The sequence below is a fragment of the Coregonus lavaretus genome, assembly GCF_964263955.1.
Source record: "Coregonus lavaretus genome assembly, chromosome: 33".
Lineage (NCBI taxonomy): Eukaryota > Metazoa > Chordata > Actinopteri > Salmoniformes > Salmonidae > Coregonus > Coregonus lavaretus.
Window position 1 is genome coordinate 13,338,213 of NC_140020.1, and position 21,590 is coordinate 13,359,802.

The 21,590-nt window shown below is 48.6% G+C and overlaps 1 protein-coding gene across 1 annotated transcript in view; it reads left to right on the plus strand.

Moving 5' to 3' along the window:
* The window catches only part of LOC311108147 (laminin subunit alpha-2-like), a gene marked incomplete at both ends in the record, with an annotated part of 179,802 nt that overhangs the window by 116,186 nt on the left and 42,026 nt on the right, over positions 1–21,590 (plus strand). The window contains 5 exon segments of the mRNA XM_084150775.1: positions 7,063–7,243; positions 7,524–7,660; positions 9,898–10,134; positions 19,619–19,762; positions 21,328–21,504. Of these exon segments, the coding sequence (XP_084006901.1) occupies positions 7,063–7,243; positions 7,524–7,660; positions 9,898–10,134; positions 19,619–19,762; positions 21,328–21,504 (876 nt within the window).

A 21,590-nucleotide genomic window follows, 5' to 3' on the forward strand; every position in this document is an offset into this window, starting at 1 on the left:
ATCAGTTCACCCACACCGCATCTCACAAAGACCCGGTGGTTGGAACCAAAAATCTCCAATTTGGACTCCAGACCAAAGGACAAATTTCCACCGGTCTAAAGTCCAATGCTTGTGTTTCTTGGCCCAAACAGGTCTCTTCTTATTATTGGTGTCCTTTAGTAGTGGTTTCTTTGCAGCAATTCGACCATGAAGGCCTGATTCACACAGTCCCCTCTGAACAGTTGATGTTGAGATGTGTCTGGGACTTGAACTCTGTGAAGCATTTATTTGGGCTGCAATTTCTGAGGCTGGTAACTCTAATGAACTTATCCTCTGCAGCAGAGGTAACTCTGGGTCTTCCATTCCTGTGGCAGTCTTCATGAGAGCCAGTTTCATCATAGCGCTTGATGTCTTTTGCGACTGCACTTGAATAAACTTTTAAAGTTCTTGAAATGTTCCGTATTGACTGACCTTCATGTCTTAAAGTAATGATGGACTGTCGTTTGTCTTTGCTTATTTGAGCTCTTCTTGTCATAATATGGACTTGGTCTTTTATCTTCTGTATACCACCCCTACCTTGTCACAACACAACCAATTGGCTCAAACTGTCACGGATTCTGCCGAGGCTGCTCCTCCTCCTTGCTCGGGCAGGCTTCGGCGTTCATCGTCCCCGGAGTACTAGCTGCTGCCGATCTGTGTTTCGGTGTTTGTCTTGTTCAGTCTTGAGTGTTTACACCTGTTCGCTATTATGTTTGATTGTAGTCCCTATATTTACCCCTGTCTCTCGTTTGGTCAATTGTGTGTTATTGTTTTGTTTCCCGTAAGGTCGGCATTGCTGTGTCGTATGCGTGTCATTGTTTCCTCCCTGTTAGGAGGTTTTGTTTTGTATGTTCTTTTACTGGTTAGTAAAGTACGTCTGCCAGTAGCTCTGTGTCCTGCGCTTGACTTCGCTCACCGCATACACGTCGCCTTTGACAGAATAACACACCACACATGGAGTCAGCAGGATCGGCGGTGCCAACGGGATCACTGGAGGAGCGCGTTATCCAACAAGCGGCCATGATCCAGGATCTTGGCACCGCCATGCAAGGGGTGATGGACACCTTGAGGCGATGGGAAAGAGGAGGTTTGCCCACACCTCCTCCAACGATACCACCACCATCAGCCATACCCATCGTTTCACCTCCGGAGTCCAGTGGGATTCGGCTCTCGCTCCCGAGGGCTTATGATGGCACCGCGGCCGGGTGTCAGGGTTTCCTGCTCCAAGTGGAACTCTACCTGGCAACCATCCACCCGGCGCCCTCGGGATACGAGAGCGTTTCCGCCCTCATCTCCTGTCTGTCCGGCAAGGCACTGGAGTGTGCCAACGCCGAGTGGAGGGGAATAGACGCCGCTACAGTCAGCTATGCAGAGTTCTCCCGCCGCTTCAGGGCGGTTTTCGATCATCCCCCAGAGGGGAAAGCGGCGGGTGAGCGTCTGTTCCACCTCAGACAGGGGAAGAGGAGCGCGCAGGAGTTCGCACTGGACTTCCGGACTCTGGCTGCCAATGCGGGATGGAATGAGAGGGCCCTCATCGACCACTACAGGTGCAGCCTAAGGGAGGACGTTCGCCGAGAGTTGGCCTGCAGGGACACCAACCTAAGTTTCGATCAGCTGGTGGACATGTCGATTCGTCTAGATACCCTGTTGCCTACCCGCGGACGTCCGGAGTTGGGGCCGTCCATTCAATCCCCCAGCACCTCCGAGCCGAGCCCTATGGAGCTCGGGGGTGCTGGTGCTAGAGAGAAGAGGAGAGAGGCCATCCCCTGCACCAACTGTGGCCGCAGAGGACACACTGCGGTTCGGTGCTGGGGAGGGTCTCCTAGGGATTGAGGCAGTAGGCCACGCACTGATGAGTCATTCCAGGTGAGTAAGCTAGCATAAGGCGCTAGTCGATTCAGGCGCAGCTGGGAATTTTATTGATCGCTGTTTCTCGTATAAGTTAGGGATTCCTCTTATACCAGTTGATGTGCCCTTCCCCATCCATGCCCTAGACTGCCGCCCTTTGGGGTCGGGATTGATTATGGAGGTCACAGCGCCACTTAAGATGAAGACGCAGGGGGGTCATGAGGAGATTATACAGTTGTATTTGATTGACTCTCCTGCGTTTCCCGTGGTGTTGGGGCTTCCCTGGTTAATATCTCATGACCCCAACATTTTGTGGCAACAGAGGGCTCTCAAGGGATGGTCTGATCAGTGTGTCGGGCGGTGTATAGGTGTTTCCATAGGGGCAACGACGGTGGGAAGTCTGAACCAAATGCCCGCAATGCACATTCTTCCTGAGTATGCAGATTTGGCACTCGCCTTCTGTAAGAAGAAGGCGACTCAATTACCACCTCATAGACAGGGGGATTGTGCGATAGACCTCCAGGTAGGCGCTGCACTTCCTCGTAGTCATGTGTATCCTCTGTCTCAGGAGGAGACGGCAGCTATGGAGACATGCGTCACCGAATCTCTGAGACAGGGATACATACGGCCATCCACTTCCCCTGCGTCCTCAAGTTTCTTTTTTGTGAAGAAGAAGGATGGGGGTTTACACCCGTGTATTGATTACCGTGGTCTCAATCAGATTACCATTAAATACAGCTATCCTCTCCCTCTGATTGCGAGCATGACGGAGTCATTACATGGGGCGCGATTCTTCACAAAATTGGATCTCAGGAGCGCTTACAACCTGGTGCGCATTAGGGAAGGAGATGAATGGAAAACAGCATTCAGTACCACCTCGGGTCACTATGAGTATCTCGTCATGCCATACGGTTTAATGAATGCTCCTTCAGTCTTCCAATCATTTGTGGACAAGATTTTCCGGGATTTGCATGGACAGGGTGTAGTGGTGTATATTGATGACATTCTAATATACTCCGCTACACGAGCCGAGCATGTGTCCCTGGTGCGTCGGGTGCTGGGTAGACTGTTGGAGCATGACCTGTATGTGAAGGCGGAGAAATGCCTGTTTTTCCAGGAGTCCATCTCCTTCCTGGGACATCGGTTGTCCGCGTCAGGGGTGGAGATGGAGATTGACCGCGTTTCAGCCGTGCGTAATTGGCAGACTCCCACCACGGTTAAGGAGGTGCAGCGGTTTTTGGGTGTTGCCAATTACTACCGGAGGTTTATCTGGGGTTTTGGACAGGTAGCAGCTCCCATCACCTCTCTGCTAAAGGGGGGCCCGGTGCGTTTGCAGTGGTCGGCTGAGGCGGACAGGGCGTTTAGACATCTGAAGGACCTGTTCACCTCGGTTCCGGTGCTGGCACATCCGGACCCCTCTTTGGCGTTCCAAGTTGAGGTGGATGCGTCCGAGGCGGGGATCGATGCTGTACTGTCTCAACGCTCGGGCACGCCTCCAAAACTCAGCCCCTGTGCTTTTTATTCCAAGAAGCTCAGTCCGGCGGACCGCAATTATGACGTGGGGGACAGGGAGCTGCTAGCGGTAGTTCAAGCCCTGAAGGTGTGGAGGCATTGGCTTGAGGGGGCTAAACACCCTTTCCTCATTCTGACTGACCATCGTAACCTGGAGTACATCTGGGCAGCGAGGAGACTGAACCCTCGTCAGGCTAGGTGGGCTATGTTTCTTGCCCGGTTTGTATTTAAGCTCACGTATATACCAGGGTCACAGAACGCTAAGGCAGACGCCCTGTCCCGGCGATATGACACAGAGGAGAGGTCCATTGAGCCCACTCCCATACTTCCGGAGTCTTGTCTAGTGGCACCGGTGGTGTGGGAGATCGATGCGGAAATCGAGCGGGCGTTACGTACCGACCCTACTCCCCCAGAGTGTCCAGAGGGGCGGAGGTACGTGCCGCTCGAGGTCCGTGATCGACTGATATATTGGGCTCACACGTCACCCTCCTCTGGTCATCCGGGTATTGGTCGAACGGTGCACTGCCTTAGCGGGAAGTACTGGTGGCCCACCTTGGCTAAGGACGTGAGGGTTTACGTTTCTTCCTGCTCGGTGTGCGCTCAGTGTAAGGCGCCTAGACACCTGCCCAGAGGGAAGTTACAACCTCTACCCGTTCCACAACGGCCGTGGTCTCACCTATCGGTGGATTTTGTCACGGACCTTCCCCCCTCCCAGGGGAATACCACGATCTTGGTCGTTGTGGATCGGTTTTCTAAGGCCTGCCGTCTCATTCCGATGCCAGGTCTCCCTACAGCCCTACAAACGGCCGACGCCCTGTTTACTCACATCTTCCGGCACTACGGGGTGCCTGAGGATATAGTGTCTGATCGGGGTCCCCAGTTCACCTCTAGAGTCTGGAGGGCGTTTATGGAACGTTTAGGGGTCTCGATTAGCCTTACCTCGGGTTTTCACCCTGAGAGTAATGGGCAGGTGGAGAGAGTAAACCAGGATGTGGGTAGGTTTCTGAGGTCCTATTGCCAGGACCGGCAGGAGGAGTGGTCGGGTTATATCCTCTGGGCAGAGATAGCCCAAAACTCACTTCGCCACTCCTCCACTAATCTTACGCCTTTTCAGTGTGTGTTGGGTTATCAGCCGGTCCTGGCACCCTGGCATCAGAGCCAGATCGAGGCTCCTGCGGTGGATGAGTGGTTTCGGCGCTCTGAGGAAACATGGAACGCTGCGCATGTCCATCTGCAGCGGGCTATCAGAAGGCAAAAGGCGAGCGCCGATCGCCACCGCAGTGAGGGTCCGGTTTATGCACCGGGAGATCGGGTCTGGCTCTCGACCCGAAACCTGCCCCTTCGCCTGCCCTGCCGTAAGCTGGGTCGGCAGTTTGTGGGGCCATTTAAAGTCCTGAGGAGATTGAACGATGTTGTTATAGGTTACAACTGCCCATAAATTACCGCATTAACCACTCGTTCCATGTGTCTCTCCTCAGGCCGGTGGTAGCTGGTCCACTCCAGGAGAATGATATACGAGAGGCTCCTCTGCCCCACTAGACATCGAAGGGGCTCCGGCGTACTCAGTCCATTCTATCATGGATTCGAGGCGTCGGATGGGGGGTCTGCAGTATCTCGTGGAGTGGGAGGGGTACGGTCCGGAGGAACGGTGCTGGGTCCCTAGGAGGGACATCCTAGATCCCTCCCTGTTGAGGGATTTCCACCGGAGTCATTCGACTCGCCCTGCTCCGCGTCCTCCTGGCCGTCCCCGAGGCCGTGGTCGGCGCACGGCTGGAGCCGCGCGTCAAGGGGAGGGTACTGTCACGGATTCTGCCGAGGCTGCTCCTCCTCCTTGCCCGGGCAGGCTTCGGCGTTCGTCGTCCCCGGAGTACTAGCTGCTGCCGATCGATGTTTCGGTGTTTGTCTTGTTCAGTCTTGAGTGTTTACACCTGTTCGCTATTATGTTTGATTGTAGTCTCTATATTTACCCCTGTCTCTCGTTTGGTAAATTGTGTGTTATTGTTTTGTTTCCCGTAAGGTCGGCATTGCTGTGTCGTATGCGTGTCATTGTTTCCTCCCTGTTAGGAGGTTTTGTTTTGTATGTTATTTTACTGGTTAGTAAAGTACGTCTGCCAGTAGCTCTGTGTCCTGCGCTTGACTTCGCTTACCGCATACACGTCGCCTTTGACACAAACGCATTAAGAAGGAAATAAATTCCACAAATTATCTTTTAAGAAGGCACACCTCATGAAGCTGGTTGAGAGAATGCCAAGAGTGTGCAAAGCTGTCATCAAGGCAAAGGGTGGCTATTTGAAGAATCTCAAATATAAAATATATTTTGATTTGTTTAACACTTTTTTGGTTACTACATGATTCCATATGTGTTATTTCATAGTTTTGATGTCTTCACTATTATTCTACAATGTAAATAATAGTAAAAATACAGAAAATCCCTTGAATGAGTAGGTGTGTCCAAACTTTTGACTGGTATTGCAGGTCTATATCTCTCAGATATTCATCCAGCGTGTTATTCCATGGAGTTAAGACTATAATGTGATTAAGAGATTGAATAAATATGCTTTTATCTTAACCTGTGGGCATTTGGATGGTAATATGTATACTATGTAATATATCTATGGCTGGTAACAAGCCATCCATGCCTTTTGAGCATCACTTTCCGGCTTTAGCCATGTGGAGAAAGGGCTTTCAAACAGATGCCATTAAAGTCAATGACAGATCACTTTGAACTTCTTTGATCTAGAGGTGGTGTAAAAAGCTACAATGGATGCGGCTCTGTTTTAAATAATCCCTGCATGTTGAGTGACATTGGTGAGATTGTGTGCAACGCTAACACACCTTGCTGGAACCACACTACACACAACCACGCTACACACACAGTAGGGCTATTATTTAGCTGCGCTGACAAGAGTAAGCAGACACTTCTCACACACAGACACACATATCGGTCATCCCAACACAATGCCTGGTTGCTGCTCAGGGGCTAACCGCTCTCTGTCAATCAGTCAGCCGTCCATGTCCGTTCCCGTCTCTGAGACGACTTGTATCCACATGGGCGGTGGACACATCCCGCCAGGACTCCCAGCACCCCCAGAGAGAGCTCCCATGTGACTCCCCCCGAAGGGGCCCAGGGATGTGTGCTACCTACCACTGTCCCCACTCCTTCCTGTTGAAGAGAGAATTATGAGCTGTTGGCTCCTCATTAGCTGTACAAGGCTGCATAGCTAAAAATGCCCATTTACTTATTCACCACATGTTGCTGCATTGATGGTGAGACATGGACATTTCCTCTGCCCATTGCACGGCAAAATGGGTTTATATTAGATTATGTTTTGTACTTTTATATTTTAATTACATTTGTTTTGCAGTGTTTGCGGTGTGTCACTGTGCGCTGTACTTGTTTGCTGTGGTAATAACACCCTACAGATGAAGGATCATTGCAGGAAATTTAAAACTTGTAGTGTATTTGAGGTTTGAAAAGGCTTCTGAATTTTGTAATTTTCACTTTGAAATGATTTTCCCTTATGAAAAATGTATCAACCCCTACAAAAATGTCCATTAATTATAATCCACATAATTCACATTTCCTGTTTCTGTGGGACAAATTAAGATCCTACATCTGTATGTTTGTCTATGACAGCTCTATGGAGTCCCTGAATGACCTCTGTATCTCTGTGCTGTCCCCAGCCCCAGACCTATGGCATTCAGTCCTGTGGAGGCTGTGTCCCCTGCCACTGTAACTCCTTTGGGTCCAAGTCCTTTGACTGTGACGAGTCGGGCCAGTGCCGGTGCCAGCCTGGTGTCACTGGGCCCAAGTGTGACCGATGCGCTCCAGGACACTTCAACTTCCAGGAGGGTGGCTGCACACGTAAGAAATGACTGCCATCTAACTGATTGATGTCTGTGAATAACTTTCTTCTCAGAATTGTCTCATAGAGTAAAGACAGTACAGCCAATACAATACAGTAATACATCTTCTTTGGGTTTGATTACTGCTTTCCTTGATGGTAAATGCTGGATGAGTTCAGACCAAAAAGGGTATTCTCTTGTACAGTTTAAATGGAACATTTTGTACAACGTTTTTTTCAGTAGTGCTGCTGAGCCTTTTCTGTTTTGAGCGGAGTCTGTTTTTCCTGCCCCCTTCCCAGCATGCCAGTGCGCCCATGTGGGAAATAATTGCGATGGCAACACGGGACAGTGCATCTGCCCTCCAAACACTGTGGGGGAGAGCTGTAACAAATGTGCCCCCAACCACTGGGGTCATGACATCATGGCAGGCTGCAAGGTACACCTTAATAATTATAATAATTGGTCATTTAGCAGACGCTCTTATCCAGAGCGACTTACAGGAGCAATTAGGGTTAAGTGCCTTGCTCAAGGGCACATCGACAGATTTTTCACCTAGTCGGCTCGGGGATTAGAACCAGCGACCTTTCGGTTACTGGCACAACGCTCTTAACCACTAAGCAGGGCTGTTGCGGTGACCATATTCCTGCCCCATTGGCAGTCATGAGTCATGACCGCAGTAAAATTCTACGTGACCGTGAGTCATGGTAATCTCCTTTTATGCACTCTGGACATGCTTTGGTAGTACCAAACTTGCTAACGAACATCAGGTCCTAATGACCTGGTACTCAGGGCTCTATTGTCCCTCTAACCACTGACATCAATGCAAATCCCATCAAACATATATCTTCAAAACAGTAGGCCTATAGTACTTTTAAAACTCACCTCACTGTGATGATCAATTTCAAGAAAGAAGTTTAACAGCGGGTTGAAACTGTGTAAAACATGGTTGTTGTGGATTTTGTTTCAAAGCCTAACAACGAAATGGACAGCGCTTTCATTCAAATCAACCCATTCGCATATTAGAGCTTATGCATATGCATAGGCTTATGAGCCTATCATAAAAATGATGATTGTGCCTACACAATACACAGCCTACCGCATATTAGGCATGGCAGAAAAACACAAAACAAAACTGATTTAAGAGGTCTTTGGTACATAATTGGTCTAGCCTATACTCCAAAATTTAACAAATTTGAGTAATCGCCTTTGAGTGTGGACTGCATTATTATGCATACTGGATGGACTGGTTACCTTATGCTATGCTCCAAAATGTCTATCCCTGAGTCTTGGAGAAAACATATAGCCCTTGGCGATGCTGTTGGTTCATTGATTGTGCAGGGCGGCTTAAACTCAGCCTACAATTAGTGAATTTGTATTTGATTTTGAATAGCCTAGTAATATATATATATATTTTTTTTTATAATTAATTGGGTGACCTGTTACCTTTAGCTATACAGAATATCTCATCACCATGTGTTTCCATCTCCTCCTCTCGCTCCTTTATTCCTTTCTGGAGCGCACAGAGAGGGGCTGTCATCAGTTAATGAAAACATGTTACTATTGATGTTCCCGAACAGATTTCACTTGTTTTCCCAAACTAAGCACTGGGTAGCTGCAGGAACAAGGTTGGAGAGCCGATGACATACAGAGTTTGGGTGGAATATCACCTTAAAAGAAGCGAGAGCCTGCTTCTCAAACAGTGGTTGATGCATGAAGTGAAATAAGTGTTCTTATATTTATTTCTCAGCTTCTAATATTAAGCACATGCTCCGCTATAAAACCGAAATAGCCTACAAAACCGACCGGTGGGAAAGCGTGGGGCCTCCATTTGCTATTCGAGTGCATACAGATGACATTTATTTTTTCCCCTGCCCCTACCCATTTGATTAATGGGCCATTATAAATCTAAACTAATTTTACATATTAGTAAAGACTAGATTAAATTGAGAATAGTCTGATGAGTGAAAATATGATCACTTGAAGAGAGAACAGCTATGCAGCCGGAGGCAAGGAACAGAGCGCAAGCTTTCTTTGCTATTTTCTCAAATCATCAATAGCCTATAGTCGCATCATGCAGCCCATATATGTTTTGATTTCTAAGACATTCGAAGGTTTGTATCATTCACAGCTAAAGCTGCCAAATAACTTTATATCTAGCATATAGGACCTGTTTCAAATGATCACTTTTACTCTCAACATAGCCAGTTCATATGAGCACTCTCCGTAATGGGAAAACTATCCTTTTCTTCTTACTATAAAATCCTATAAAATAAAATAATGGCACAGGACTTATAAGCATATCTTGTCAGCCAACTCATATTCTGTTCTTCTGAAATGTATTAGAAATGTAGATGTTCCAAAGGCTTGCATCAGCGGCTTGTATGCGTGGAGGCCTGGAGATGCTAAACGTGTTTATGTTAATTAACGGTAAATTACCGTGAGACCGGCAGCCTTTTGCATGACAATAACCGGCTGACAAAACGTCATGACCGCCACAGCCCTAAACTTACCTCACCTTATCTCACCTGCCCGCCTCCACGCTGGTTTTGTCTGGCTTTGTGGAAAGTTTGTGGAATGTTTAACATATGAAGCTGATGGATTAACCCTTTGTGACTGGGTATTGATTCATCTAATGGTATTTTGATTATGAATACCTCACACTCTCCTCCACAGGCCTGTGGCTGTAACCAGGTGGGTTCAATGACCCAGCAGTGTAACCCCAACACAGGCTGCTGCATGTGCCGGGAACAGTTTCACGGAGAGAAGTGCAGCGAGTGTAGGCTGGGCTACCGGAACTTCCCACAATGCATTTCCTGCAACTGCAACGTGGCTGGTTCGGACAGCCAGACCTGTGATGCACACCAGGATGTGTGCACATGTGCAGACAGCACTGGACAATGCAGCTGCAAGGTAACCCACAACCATCAGTTGATTGTAGTCTACTCTATTATATATCTCTCTATCGCCCTATCTATCTAGCTCTCTATCTATCTATCACTTAGAATATTAATCACAGGATGCTGTGCCAGGTGATTGCATCAGAGTTCTCAAAATAACAGCAAGAACCTACAATGAAATTCTCCCAAAAGAAACCAAAGCCAGCTCTCCTGGCATCTCCCTGATGTATATCCAGCACTGAAATAATATTATCAGTTTTTGAAGTTGGAGTTATATAACATCACTAGGCCTGTATTTTTAAGCCTCTAACTGCAATTACCTGTTAATGTCCCATTAGCGTGACTACGGCAGATTGCTCCATACAGCCTGTATCTCAACAGCAGCACTCTAGCTCTCTGCACCTACCTAGTACCTTTCCTATCTGGGCTCAGCACGGGGCCTGTCGCCAGCTTTTGGCAGGCAGCGTAGCGTCTGTGTGTGGGAGGGAGCGTGAGATGGAAATAGACCTGACGTGGGGGGGAAGACATTCAGATCAGCTAGCGCCAGGCAGGCAGGCGTTGCCACCCCCAGCTCCCTGCCTCAGGGTGACAGTGCAGTGACAGGCTGTCACACAGTGCCAGCGATGGGAGGTGATGACCCTCATTAACAGAGGGAGAGACAGACAGAGAGAGAGACAGAGAGAGAGATTAAAAAGATACTTTCAAATCTGAAGTAAAAGTGACATTTGAAGAGAATGTGTGTTGTTGGGTCTCTTGTTGTGCTGTTTAGTGTGTGTGTGTCACTTCTCTCAGTGTGTACTCCTGAGTGGCGCAGTGGTCTAAGGCACTGCATCGCAGTGCTAATTGTGCCACTAGAGATCCTGGTTCGAATCCAGGCTCTGTCGCAGCCGGCCGCGACCGGGAGACTCATGGGCGGCGCACAATTGGCCCAGCGTCATCCAGGGTAGGGGAGGGAATGGCCGGCAGGGATGTAGCTCAGTTGATGGAGCATGGCGTTTGCAATGCCAGGGTTGTGGGTTCGATTCCCACGGGGGGCCAGTATAAAAAAATATATATATATTCACTAACTGTAAGTCGCTCTGGATAAGAGCGTCTGCTAAATGACTAAAATGTAAATGTAATGTCTTTCCTTGCTGACTGTTTATTTTAGACTACTGGGATGGAGGGATAGAGGGAAGAGGTTGATGGGGTCTGGGGACGTTAGTGAAGGTCACTGTGATGGACGGATAGACGGACAACTGTGGCCGGAGGGGTGTCATGGCTCTGTGTGTTACATGAAGCCATAGCAATAGAATTGCTGGCATCTTTAGCACAGGGGCATAGGCACGGTTGGGCCTGGGTGGGCGCAGGCCCACCCACTGGGGAGCCAGGCCCACCCAATCAGATTTAGGCCAAAAAAGATAATATATATATATATATACAGTACCAGTCAAAAGTTTGGACACACCTACCCATTCAAGGATTTTTCTTTATTTTTACTATTTTCTACATTGTAGAATAATAGTGAAGACATCAAAACTATGAAATAACACATATGGAATCATGTAGTAACCCAAAAAGTGTTAAACAAATCAAAATTGCCACCCTCTGCCTTGATGACAGCTTTACACACTCTTGGCATTCTCTCAACCAGCTTAATGAGGTAGTCACCTGGAATGCATTTCAACTAACAGGTGTGCCTTGTTAAAAGTTAATGTGTGGAATGTCTTTCCTTCTTAATGCGTTTGAGCCAATCAGTTGTGTTGTGACAAGGTAGGGTTGGTATACAGAAGATAGCTCTATTTGGTAAAAGACTAAGTCCATATTATGGCAAGAACAGCTCAAATAAGCAAGAGAAACAACAGTACATCATTACATTCTAAATAAATCACTGACAGTATCACCAGCAAAGCACCCCTACACCATTACACCTCCTCCTCCATACTTCACGGTGGGGACCACACATGCGGAGATCATCCGTTCACCTACTCTGCGTCTCACAAAGACACGGCGGTAGAAACCAAAAATCTCAAATTTGGACTCATCAGACCAAAGGACAGATTTCCACCGGTCTAATGTCCATTGCTCGTGTTTCTTGGCCCAAGCAAATCTATTCTTCTTATTGGTGTCCTTTAGTAGTGGTTTCTTTGCAGCAATTCGACCATGAAGGCCTGATTCACGCAGTCTCCTCTGAACAGTTGATGTTGAGATGTGTCAGTTACTTGAACTCTGTGAAGCATTTATTTGGGCTGCAATCGGAGGTGCAGTTAACTCTAATGAACTTATCCTCTGCAGCAGAGGTAACTCTGGGTCTTCCTTTCCTGTGGCGGTCCTCATGAGAGCCAGTTTCATCATAGCGCTTTGTCACGGTTTCGGCCGAAGCTGCTCCTCCTCCTTGTTCGGGCAGGTTTCGGCGGTCGTCGTCCCCGGAGTACTAGCTGCCACCGATCTATGTTTCATGTTCGTTTGGTTTTGTCTGGATGTTGTACACCTGTGTCTAGTTAGTCCTCGTTAGTGTCCTATTTAGTTCTCGTTGTGTGTGTATGGTGTTGTGTGTGATTGCTCCTCTGTTTGGTGTTCGGAGCTACGTATTCTTCCCTTCGTGTTTGGAGAGGTTTTCGCACATGTTAGTGCGCCGTTTGTTTGACGCCTGTGTGCGCCGTTATTTCGCCTCCGGGCTTATTGTTCTCGTGTACTACGTGAATAACTCATTAAAGTCTTTTGGACTTAGCTTCTGCGTCCTGCGCTTGATTCCTGCACCACACCCACCTTCAGCACCCCATGACAGAATCACACACCACTTGAATGGAATCAGCAGGAGCAACCGTCACGCCTGAGTCGCTGGAGGAGCATGTCCGCGGCCAGGATGACCAGATACGACAACTGGGGACCGCTCTTCAGGACGTCATCAACACCCTGCACCGATGGGAGTCCAGAGGGGTACCCACACCTCCACCTACCCTACCAACCCCATCGGCCGGTCCACCAGTCCCAGGTCCGGAACCCAGTGGGATTCGGCTCTCGCTCCCGAGGGCGTATGACGGAACAGCTGCCGGGTGTCAGGGGTTCCTCCTGCAGGTGGAGCTCTACCTGGCCACTGTACACCCGGTGCCCTCGGGACACGAGAGCGTTTCCGCCCTCATCTCCTGTCTCACGTGCAAGGCGTTGGAATGGGCCAACGCCGAGTGGAGGAGGATGGACGCCACCACCATCTCCTACGCAGGGTGGAATGAACGGGCCCTCATCGACCATTTTCGATGTAGCCTACGGGAGGACGTTCAACGTGAGTTGGCCTGCAGTGACACCAATTTCACCTTCGACCAGTTGGTCGATATGTCCATCCGTCTGGACACCCTGCTGGCCACCCGTGGACGTCCCGAGTGGGGTCCGTCCATTCCACCCTCCGGCACCTCCAAGCCGAGCCCTATGGAGCTCGGGGGTGCTGGCGCTAGAGGAAGGAGGAGGAGGAGCCCGAGGGGGCCTGTCCCCTGCACCAAGTGCGGTCGTGGAGGGCACACTGCGGCCAGGTGCTGGGGAGGGTTCCCCGAGGGAGGAGACAACAGGCCACGCACTGGGGAGGCTTCCCAGGTGAGTAGACGCCCCACTTACCCAGAGCTCTCTGTTGCGCACTTTTGTATACCTGTTTGTTTTCCACAGGTTGCACCTCATTCCCAGCATAAGGCGCTAGTAGATTCAGGCGCAGCTGGGAATTTTGTTGATCGGAAGTTTTGCTTAGATTTAGGGATCCCTCTCCTACCTGTTGACAAGCCTTTTCCAGTTCATGCTTTAGATAGCCGCCCGTTGGGGTCGGGGTTGATTAGGGAAGTCACAGCGCCACTTAGGATGTGTGCGCAGGGGGGTCATGAGGAGACTATACAGTTGTATCTGATCGACTCTCCTGCGTACCCGGTGGTGCTGGGAATTCCCTGGTTAAGCACCCATAACCCTGCTATTTCGTGGCAACAGAGGGCTCTCGATGGGTGGTCTGCTCAGTGTGAGGGGCGATGTCTGGGTGTTTCCGTAGGGGCGACTTCAGTGGAAAGTCCAAACCAAGTGCCCGCACTGCACATTCCGCCTGAATATGGATATTTAGCTCTCGTGTTTAGTAAAGCTAGGGCGACGCAGTTGCCTCCTCATAGACAGGGGGATTGTGCGATTGATCTCCAGGCAGGAGCAGAGCTCCCACGGAGCCACATGTATCCTTTGTCTCAAGAGGAGAGAAAAGCTATGGAAACTTACATAGACGAATCTTTGAGACAAGGATACATACGGCCCTCCACTTCTCCCGCCTCCTCGAGCTTCTTTTTTGTGAAGAAAAAAGATGGAGGGTTGCGCCCGTGCATCGATTACCGTGGTCTCAATCAGATTACTGTGAAATACAGTTATCCACTCCCTCTGATTTCAACCATGACGGAGTCATTGCATGGAGCGCGGTTTTTCACAAAACTGGATCTCAGGAGCGCATATAACTTGGTGCGCATTAGTGAGGGCGACGAATGGAAAACAGCGTTTAGTACCACGTCAGGTCATTTCGAGTATCTCGTCATGCCATATGGGTTGATGAATGCTCCATCAGTCTTCCAATCCTTCGTAGATGACATTTTCCGGGATATGCAGGGGCAAGGGGTGGTCGAGTCCATTGATGACATTCTAGTGTACTCGTCTACCCGAGCCGAGCATATAGCCCTGGTGCGTCGTGTATTGAGGAGGCTGTTGGAGCACGACCTATATGTCAAGGCAGAGAGATGTCTGTTTTTCCAGGAGTCGGTCTCCTTTTTGGGTTATCGGTTGTCCGCGTCAGGGGTGAGAATGGAGGTGGATCGTGTGTCAGCTGTGCGTAATTGGCAAACCCCAACCACTGTCAAAGAGGTGCAGCAGTTCTTGGGCTTTGCGAATTACTACCGGAGGTTTATCCTGGGTTTTGGACAGGTGGCAGCTCCCATCACGTCCCTTCTGAAAGGGGGTCCGGTGCGCCTGCAGTGGTCAGCTGATGCGGACAGGGCCTTTAAGAGACTGAAGGACCTGTTTACGTCGGCTCCGGTGCTGGCGCATCCGGACCCCGCATTACCCTTTCAGGTAGAGGTGGACGCGTCTGAAGCCGGTATAGGGGCCCTGCTCTCTCAACGGTCCGGCACGCCACCTAAACTCCACCCCTGTGCTTTTTACTCAAAAAAGCTCAGCCCGGCGGAGCGAAATTATGACGTCGGGGACAGGGAGCTGTTAGCTGTAGTTCAGGCCCTTAAGGTGTGGAGGCATTGGCTTGAGGGGGCTCAACACCCTTTCCTCATTTTGACTGACCATCGGAACCTGGAGTACATCCGGGCAGCGAGGAGACTGAACCCTCTCCAGGCTCGATGGAGTATGTTTCTCGCCAGGTTCGTATTTAAAATCACGTACATCCCTGGGTCCCAGAATGGTAAGGCAGATGCGCTGTCCCGGCGGTATGACACGGAGGAGAGGTCCGTTGAGCCTACTCCCATACTACCGGAGTCTTGTCTTGTGGCACCGGTGGTGTGGGAGGTCGATGCCGAAATCGAGCGAGCGTTGCGTACCGACCCCAGCCCTCCACAGTGTCCTGAGGGTCGGAAGTACGTTCCGCTCGAGATTCGGGATCGACTCATTTACTGGGCTCACACGTCACCCTCCTCTGGACATCCGGGTATTGGCCGGACAGTGCATTGTCTTAGCACTAAATACTGGTGGCCCACGTTAGCCAGGGATGTGAGGGTTTATGTCTCCTCCTGCTCGGTGTGCGCCCAGTGTAAGGCGCCCAGACACCTGCCCAGGGGTAAGTTACAACCCCTGCCCGTTCCACAACGACCATGGTCCCACCTCTCGGTGGATTTTGTGACAGACCTTCCCCTCTCTCAGGGGAATACTACCATCCTGGTCGTTGTGGACCGGTTCTCTAAGGCCTGTCGTCTTCTCCCTATGTCGGGTCTTCCTACTGCCCTACAAACCGCAGAGGCCCTATTTACCCACGTCTTCCGGCATTACGGGGTACCCGAGGATATAGTGTCTGATCGAGGCCCCCAGTTTACCTCCCGAGTATGGAGAGCGTTCATGGAACGTTTGGAGGTCTCAGTGAGCCTTACCTCAGGGTACCACCCGGAGAGTAACGGGCAGGTAGAACGAGTCAACCAGGATGTGGGTAGGTTTCTGAGGTTGTATTGCCAGGACCGGCCTGAGGAGTGGGCTCGGTACATTCACTGGGCCGAGATGGCCCAGAACTCTCTCCGCCACTCCTCTACCAACCTAACCCCCTTCCAATGTGTGTTAGGTTACCAGCCGGTTCTGGCACCTTGGCAGCAGAGCCATATCGAGGCCCCTGCGGTGGATGATTGGATGAGGCGCTCGGAGGAGACGTGGAACGGTGCACACGTCCACCTGCAGCGGGCCATCCGTCGTCACAAGGCGAGCGCCGATCTCCACCGCAGTGAGGGGCCGGTGTACGCACCCGGAGATCGAGTCTGGCTCTCTACCAGAAACCTACCCCTCCGCCTGCCCTGCCGGAAGCTGGGTCGGCGGTTTGTGGGGCCTTTTAAAGTCCTGAGAAGATTGAACGAGGTGTGTTATAGGTTACATCTGCCTGTTGAATATAAGAATATTAACCCCTCGTTCCATGTGTCTCTTCTCAGGCCGGTGGTAGCTGGTCCACTCCAGGAAGGTGAGATAGGAGAGACTCCTTCGCCCCCATTGGACATCGAGGGGGCTCCGGCGTACACCGTTCGGTCCATCTTGGACTCAAGACGCCGGATGGGGGGTCTCCAGTATCTCGTGGAGTGGGAGGGGTACGGCCCGGAGGAGCGGTGCTGGGTGCCGCGGAGGGACATCCTAGACCCATCTCTCCTGTCAGAGTTCCACCGGGACCATCCCGCGCGCCCTGCTCCGCGCCCTCCTGGTCGTCCCCGAGGCCGGGGTCGGCGCACGGCTGGAGCCGCGCGTCAAGGGGGGGGTACTGTCACGGTTTCGGCCGAGGCTGCTCCTCCTCCTTGTTCGGGCAGGTTTCGGCGGTCGTCGTCCCCGGAGTACTAGCTGCCACCGATCTATGTTTCATGTTCGTTTGGTTTTGTCTGGATGTTGTACACCTGTGTCTAGTTAGTCCTCGTTAGTGTCCTATTTAGTTCTCGTTGTGTGTGTATGGTGTTGTGTGTGATTGCTCCTCTGTTTGGTGTTCGGAGCTACGTATTCTTCCCTCCGTGTTTGGAGAGGTTTTTTTTTTTAGTGCGCCGTTTGTTTGACGCCTGTGTGCGCCGTTATTTCGCCTCCGGGCTTATTGTTCTCGTGTACTACGTGAATAACTCACTAAAGTCTTTTGGACTTAGCTTCTGCGTCCTGCGCTTGATTCCTGCACCACACCCACCTTCAGCACCCCATGACACGCTTGATGGTTTCTGCGACTGCGCTTGAAGAAACTTTAAAAGTTCTTGGAATTTTCCGTATTGACTGACCATCATGTCTTAAAGTAATGATGTACTGTTGTTTCTCTTTGCTTATTTGAGCTGGGGGGGTGCAACTCATGTTTTGTACACATGTTAATGTTTTGTACACTCAGTGATGATGATAATGATAATAATAATAATAATAATAATAATACATTTTATTTGGCAGATGCCTTTCAGTACACTTAAGGACATCATACATACAATCTAGTGCTGTTCTTAAAATCTATTTCATTTAGGCCTATGTAATGAATTTGAATTATGCTTGATTATTAACCCCCCCCCCCAAAAAAAAAAACACACACAAAAACAGCTTATCAATATCAAAATAATGGGCTGGTTCTGGCACATGTCACTTTGCACTGATACCATGTGCAATAAACAGTAGCTATCGCTGTGTAGGCTAGGCTACACTATGTAGGCTACTCATCGTTAGCTAGCTAGCTAAGACTCACTAGCCTACTTGGCTAGCGAAAACAAATACAATGGCCAAACAAAGCTCAATGTTCAATTATTTGAATATACTATTTTCTTTGTGTATAGAAGAGGATGTTGGAAAATGTGCTAAGTTATAGGCAAATGCATGAAACAATATTTATTTCCAGTCAATGTAAATAGCCTATCATTTTTAGGAATGTAATTTAATTGGAAATATAACTTTGCCCTATATGCTATTGATCATTTAATTGATATCACAATACATTGTAGACAGACTTGATCTCCCGCGCCCAGCAGAGAATTGCACTCGGCTTGCATTTTGACTCAAAGTGATCTCGACTAAGAAAAGGTTGGTGACCACTGTTATAGTCTATATCGGCTATGGCTGTCTATTGTGATCATTAATGTTTAATCAGGGCATTATGGTCTAGTCTCATAGTCTATTAATTATATTATTATTATTATTGTAGGTTTATGTGAGTCGCATGTTAAAGAGTCATGGATTTACGTAGGCCTACAAGACTATTTGGTCTGTAATGCGAAATCACATGTTAGATGGTTTGTTGTGTGCGATCGATTACAGTAGGGTATAGGGTAGGCTATGCTTTTATGATGATTTAAATCAAATCAAATTGTATTTATTATATGCGCCGAATACCACAAGTGTAGACCTTACTGTGAAATGCTTACTTACAAGCCCTTAACCAACAATGCAGTTTTAAGAAAATAGAGTTAAAAAAATATTTACTAAATAAACTAAAGTAAAAAATTAAATAAAATAACACAATAAAATGACAGTAATGAGGCTGTATACAGGGGGTACCGGTACTGAGTCAATGTGCGTGGGTACAGGTTAGTCGAGGAAATCTGTACATGTAGGTAGGGGTAAAGTCACTATGCATAGATAATAAACAGTGAGTAGCAGCAGTGTAAAAACAAACATTTAACGATGATTTGAGTGCCCTGCCATCAACGGATTTCTACACAACTGCCTTAGCATCCTCTTTACAGACTGGTGTGTAAACAAAACGTTCATGGCACAAACAATGTCTGTTATGAATGTGGCTTCTCAGTTCTCCCTAATTCATGGCACAACCAATGTCTGTTATGAATGTGGCTTCTCAGTTATCCCTGCTTTGGGAGTATATTAACTAGGGGAAAGCATCAGATAAGATCGAAGGGAAACGTTCCATATAAAATAGTGTTTTTTGTGTGATACACCCTTATCAGGGCTATCACTGTGTATGTCTGCTGTGTGTGGGGGTATGCCCTTTATCATTCCTCCTCAGTGACATGTCTGCCCCTTTGAAATGCACCTACTGTACCTATTCACATGGCTGCCTTGGGATTCTTCTGACTATCATCTTCTTTGATCAATACAGAGCAGAGTAAGGTGAAGAGAACAAGAGATTACTGTCATGGTTATTTATAGCTTGGCTCTATCTCAAATCAGATATATCGCTAGGCCTGTAATATATTTGCAAAACTATTCAGATGTGTTTTGTATTCAGGTCGTATGTATACTCTACTGAAAACTGCAATAATACTGTACCTGCTATGAATTTTACAATATTGACCAGCCATTTTGGACTGCAAATAGCAGTGTTATTGCTGAGTGTCTGTGTGTTGTGTCCCTAGGCGAATATACAGGGTCTAAAGTGTGACCAGTGTAAGTTGGGGACGTTTGGCCTGAGCACCAGGAACCCACTGGGCTGCAGTCAGTGTTACTGCTTCGGTATGTCCAGCACCTGCACTGAGGCACAGGGCCTCATCCGCATGTGGGTAAGTCAAGTCATGAAGAAATGTGACAGAAATACGCACACATGTACAGTGTGGGCACATGCATCACCTATCACATGCAAGTCCACCCACTCACAGGAACAGACTGAGGTACGGTATTCGTACACAAACATACAGTTACTGTGTGTGCACTCAAATACATCACGCAACATGCACGCACACACAGACAAACACTAATATGAATAATGTTCTATGCTATCTTGAAATATGTGTCCTGTGTGGCTCAGTTGGTAGAGCATGGCATTTGCAACGCTAGGGTTGTGGGTTTGATTCCCACGGGGGGCCTGTTTGATAAAAACATGTTTTATTGTTTATTATGCACTCACTACTGTAAGTCGTTCTGGATAAGAGCGTCTGCTAAATGACTAAAATGTAATGATATTGTAATGACAACATTTGTTTTCAAGCAACAGTTAACCAACATTAATTAGTTGGATATAAACTTATGTGCACCCAAAGTACTGAAAAAGCATAGAGGGAAATGCCACAACACAGCTATATGATTTCATGGGCAACGGAGAAGATATTTATAACATGTGAGTGGTTCTCCTCCATTGCTTCATTCCCGACCAGGTATTTATTCCCCATCTTATTTTGCTGTAATTTAAGGGACGCATAGAGAACCAGGGGGACCAGGCACAAACAGGAGGCTAGCCTGGTACAAGGGGGGTATAGGGGGCTTGAAAGCAGGCAGTCTGGGAGCTGCAGCTTCCATGTTTGTTTTAATAAGGATTTCCTCCCAGAGCGCCACAGACCTAATAACCCTCCGCCCGCTGTATCCATGGAGACTGTGGCTGAGGACATTGGCAGAGGGACCCTTCTTTCATATAAATGGAAACGACAAACAAATGAAATAAAGGTTGCCGTCCCAAAGTTAATCTAAGTTTGTTTGCTATAAGACGAAGAGGAAAAAGGGGGCCAGTTGAGAATCCTCTCCCTCATTTATTGGAAGGCAGGAGATTTTCTCTAAGTCAGTGAGTCGTGAGATTGCATGGTGAGGTGAGGGGCACAGCCCGGCCCCCCTGAAGCCTTTAGTGAGCCCTACGCTGGATATTTAGATGGGAGTGGAGAGGAGTGTCTAAAAAAAAACTGTTTTGCTCCCAGAAAATGTTTTACCCTTCTGTGTGTGTACTTTACTGTAATTATACTTGGGATATTGCTTTTCAACAGTAAAAGTTCACAAATCGCTGGAGGACGTCTTTAAAACAGGGGCCTCAGAGGCATAGCCTACTGTACAGGAGTGGCTTCTTAAAGATATTCATGTTCTATTTGCCCAATGAAACACGTCTCTGGCCTGGCCTCAGGATGTGAAATGCATTTTAATCTACAACTATATGAGAGGCTGAGTCCTGGTGTGGAATTGGTGAATAGAGTTGTCCAATGTCACAAAGGCTGCTTTTCTTTTGAAATATCCTTGCATAATCCACTTGCAACATAAGCACTTCAAACTCTTGGAAAATACCTTCTCAAATACAACCCATTATCTGTGTATTTTGTGTGACATTTATAAGTGATGCTGTTTGTTTGTTGTCTCTGTACTGCTGCAGTTGTCCCTGAAGCCAGAGCAGACCAAGCTGCCCGTAGTGGACGAAGCCAACCAGCAGGAGACCACACATGGAGTGACCTTCCAGCACCCAGAGATCATCGTTAACGCTGACCTGGTCACCCAGAAGCTGACCGAACCCTACTACTGGAGACTGCCTGAGCAGTTCCAGGCGTCCATGGTGAGGGCACCCTCATCTCAAAGTTATTTAACAAGTTGATAAGAAGTGTACAATCGACCGCTGACATATACTGTATAATTGCTTGA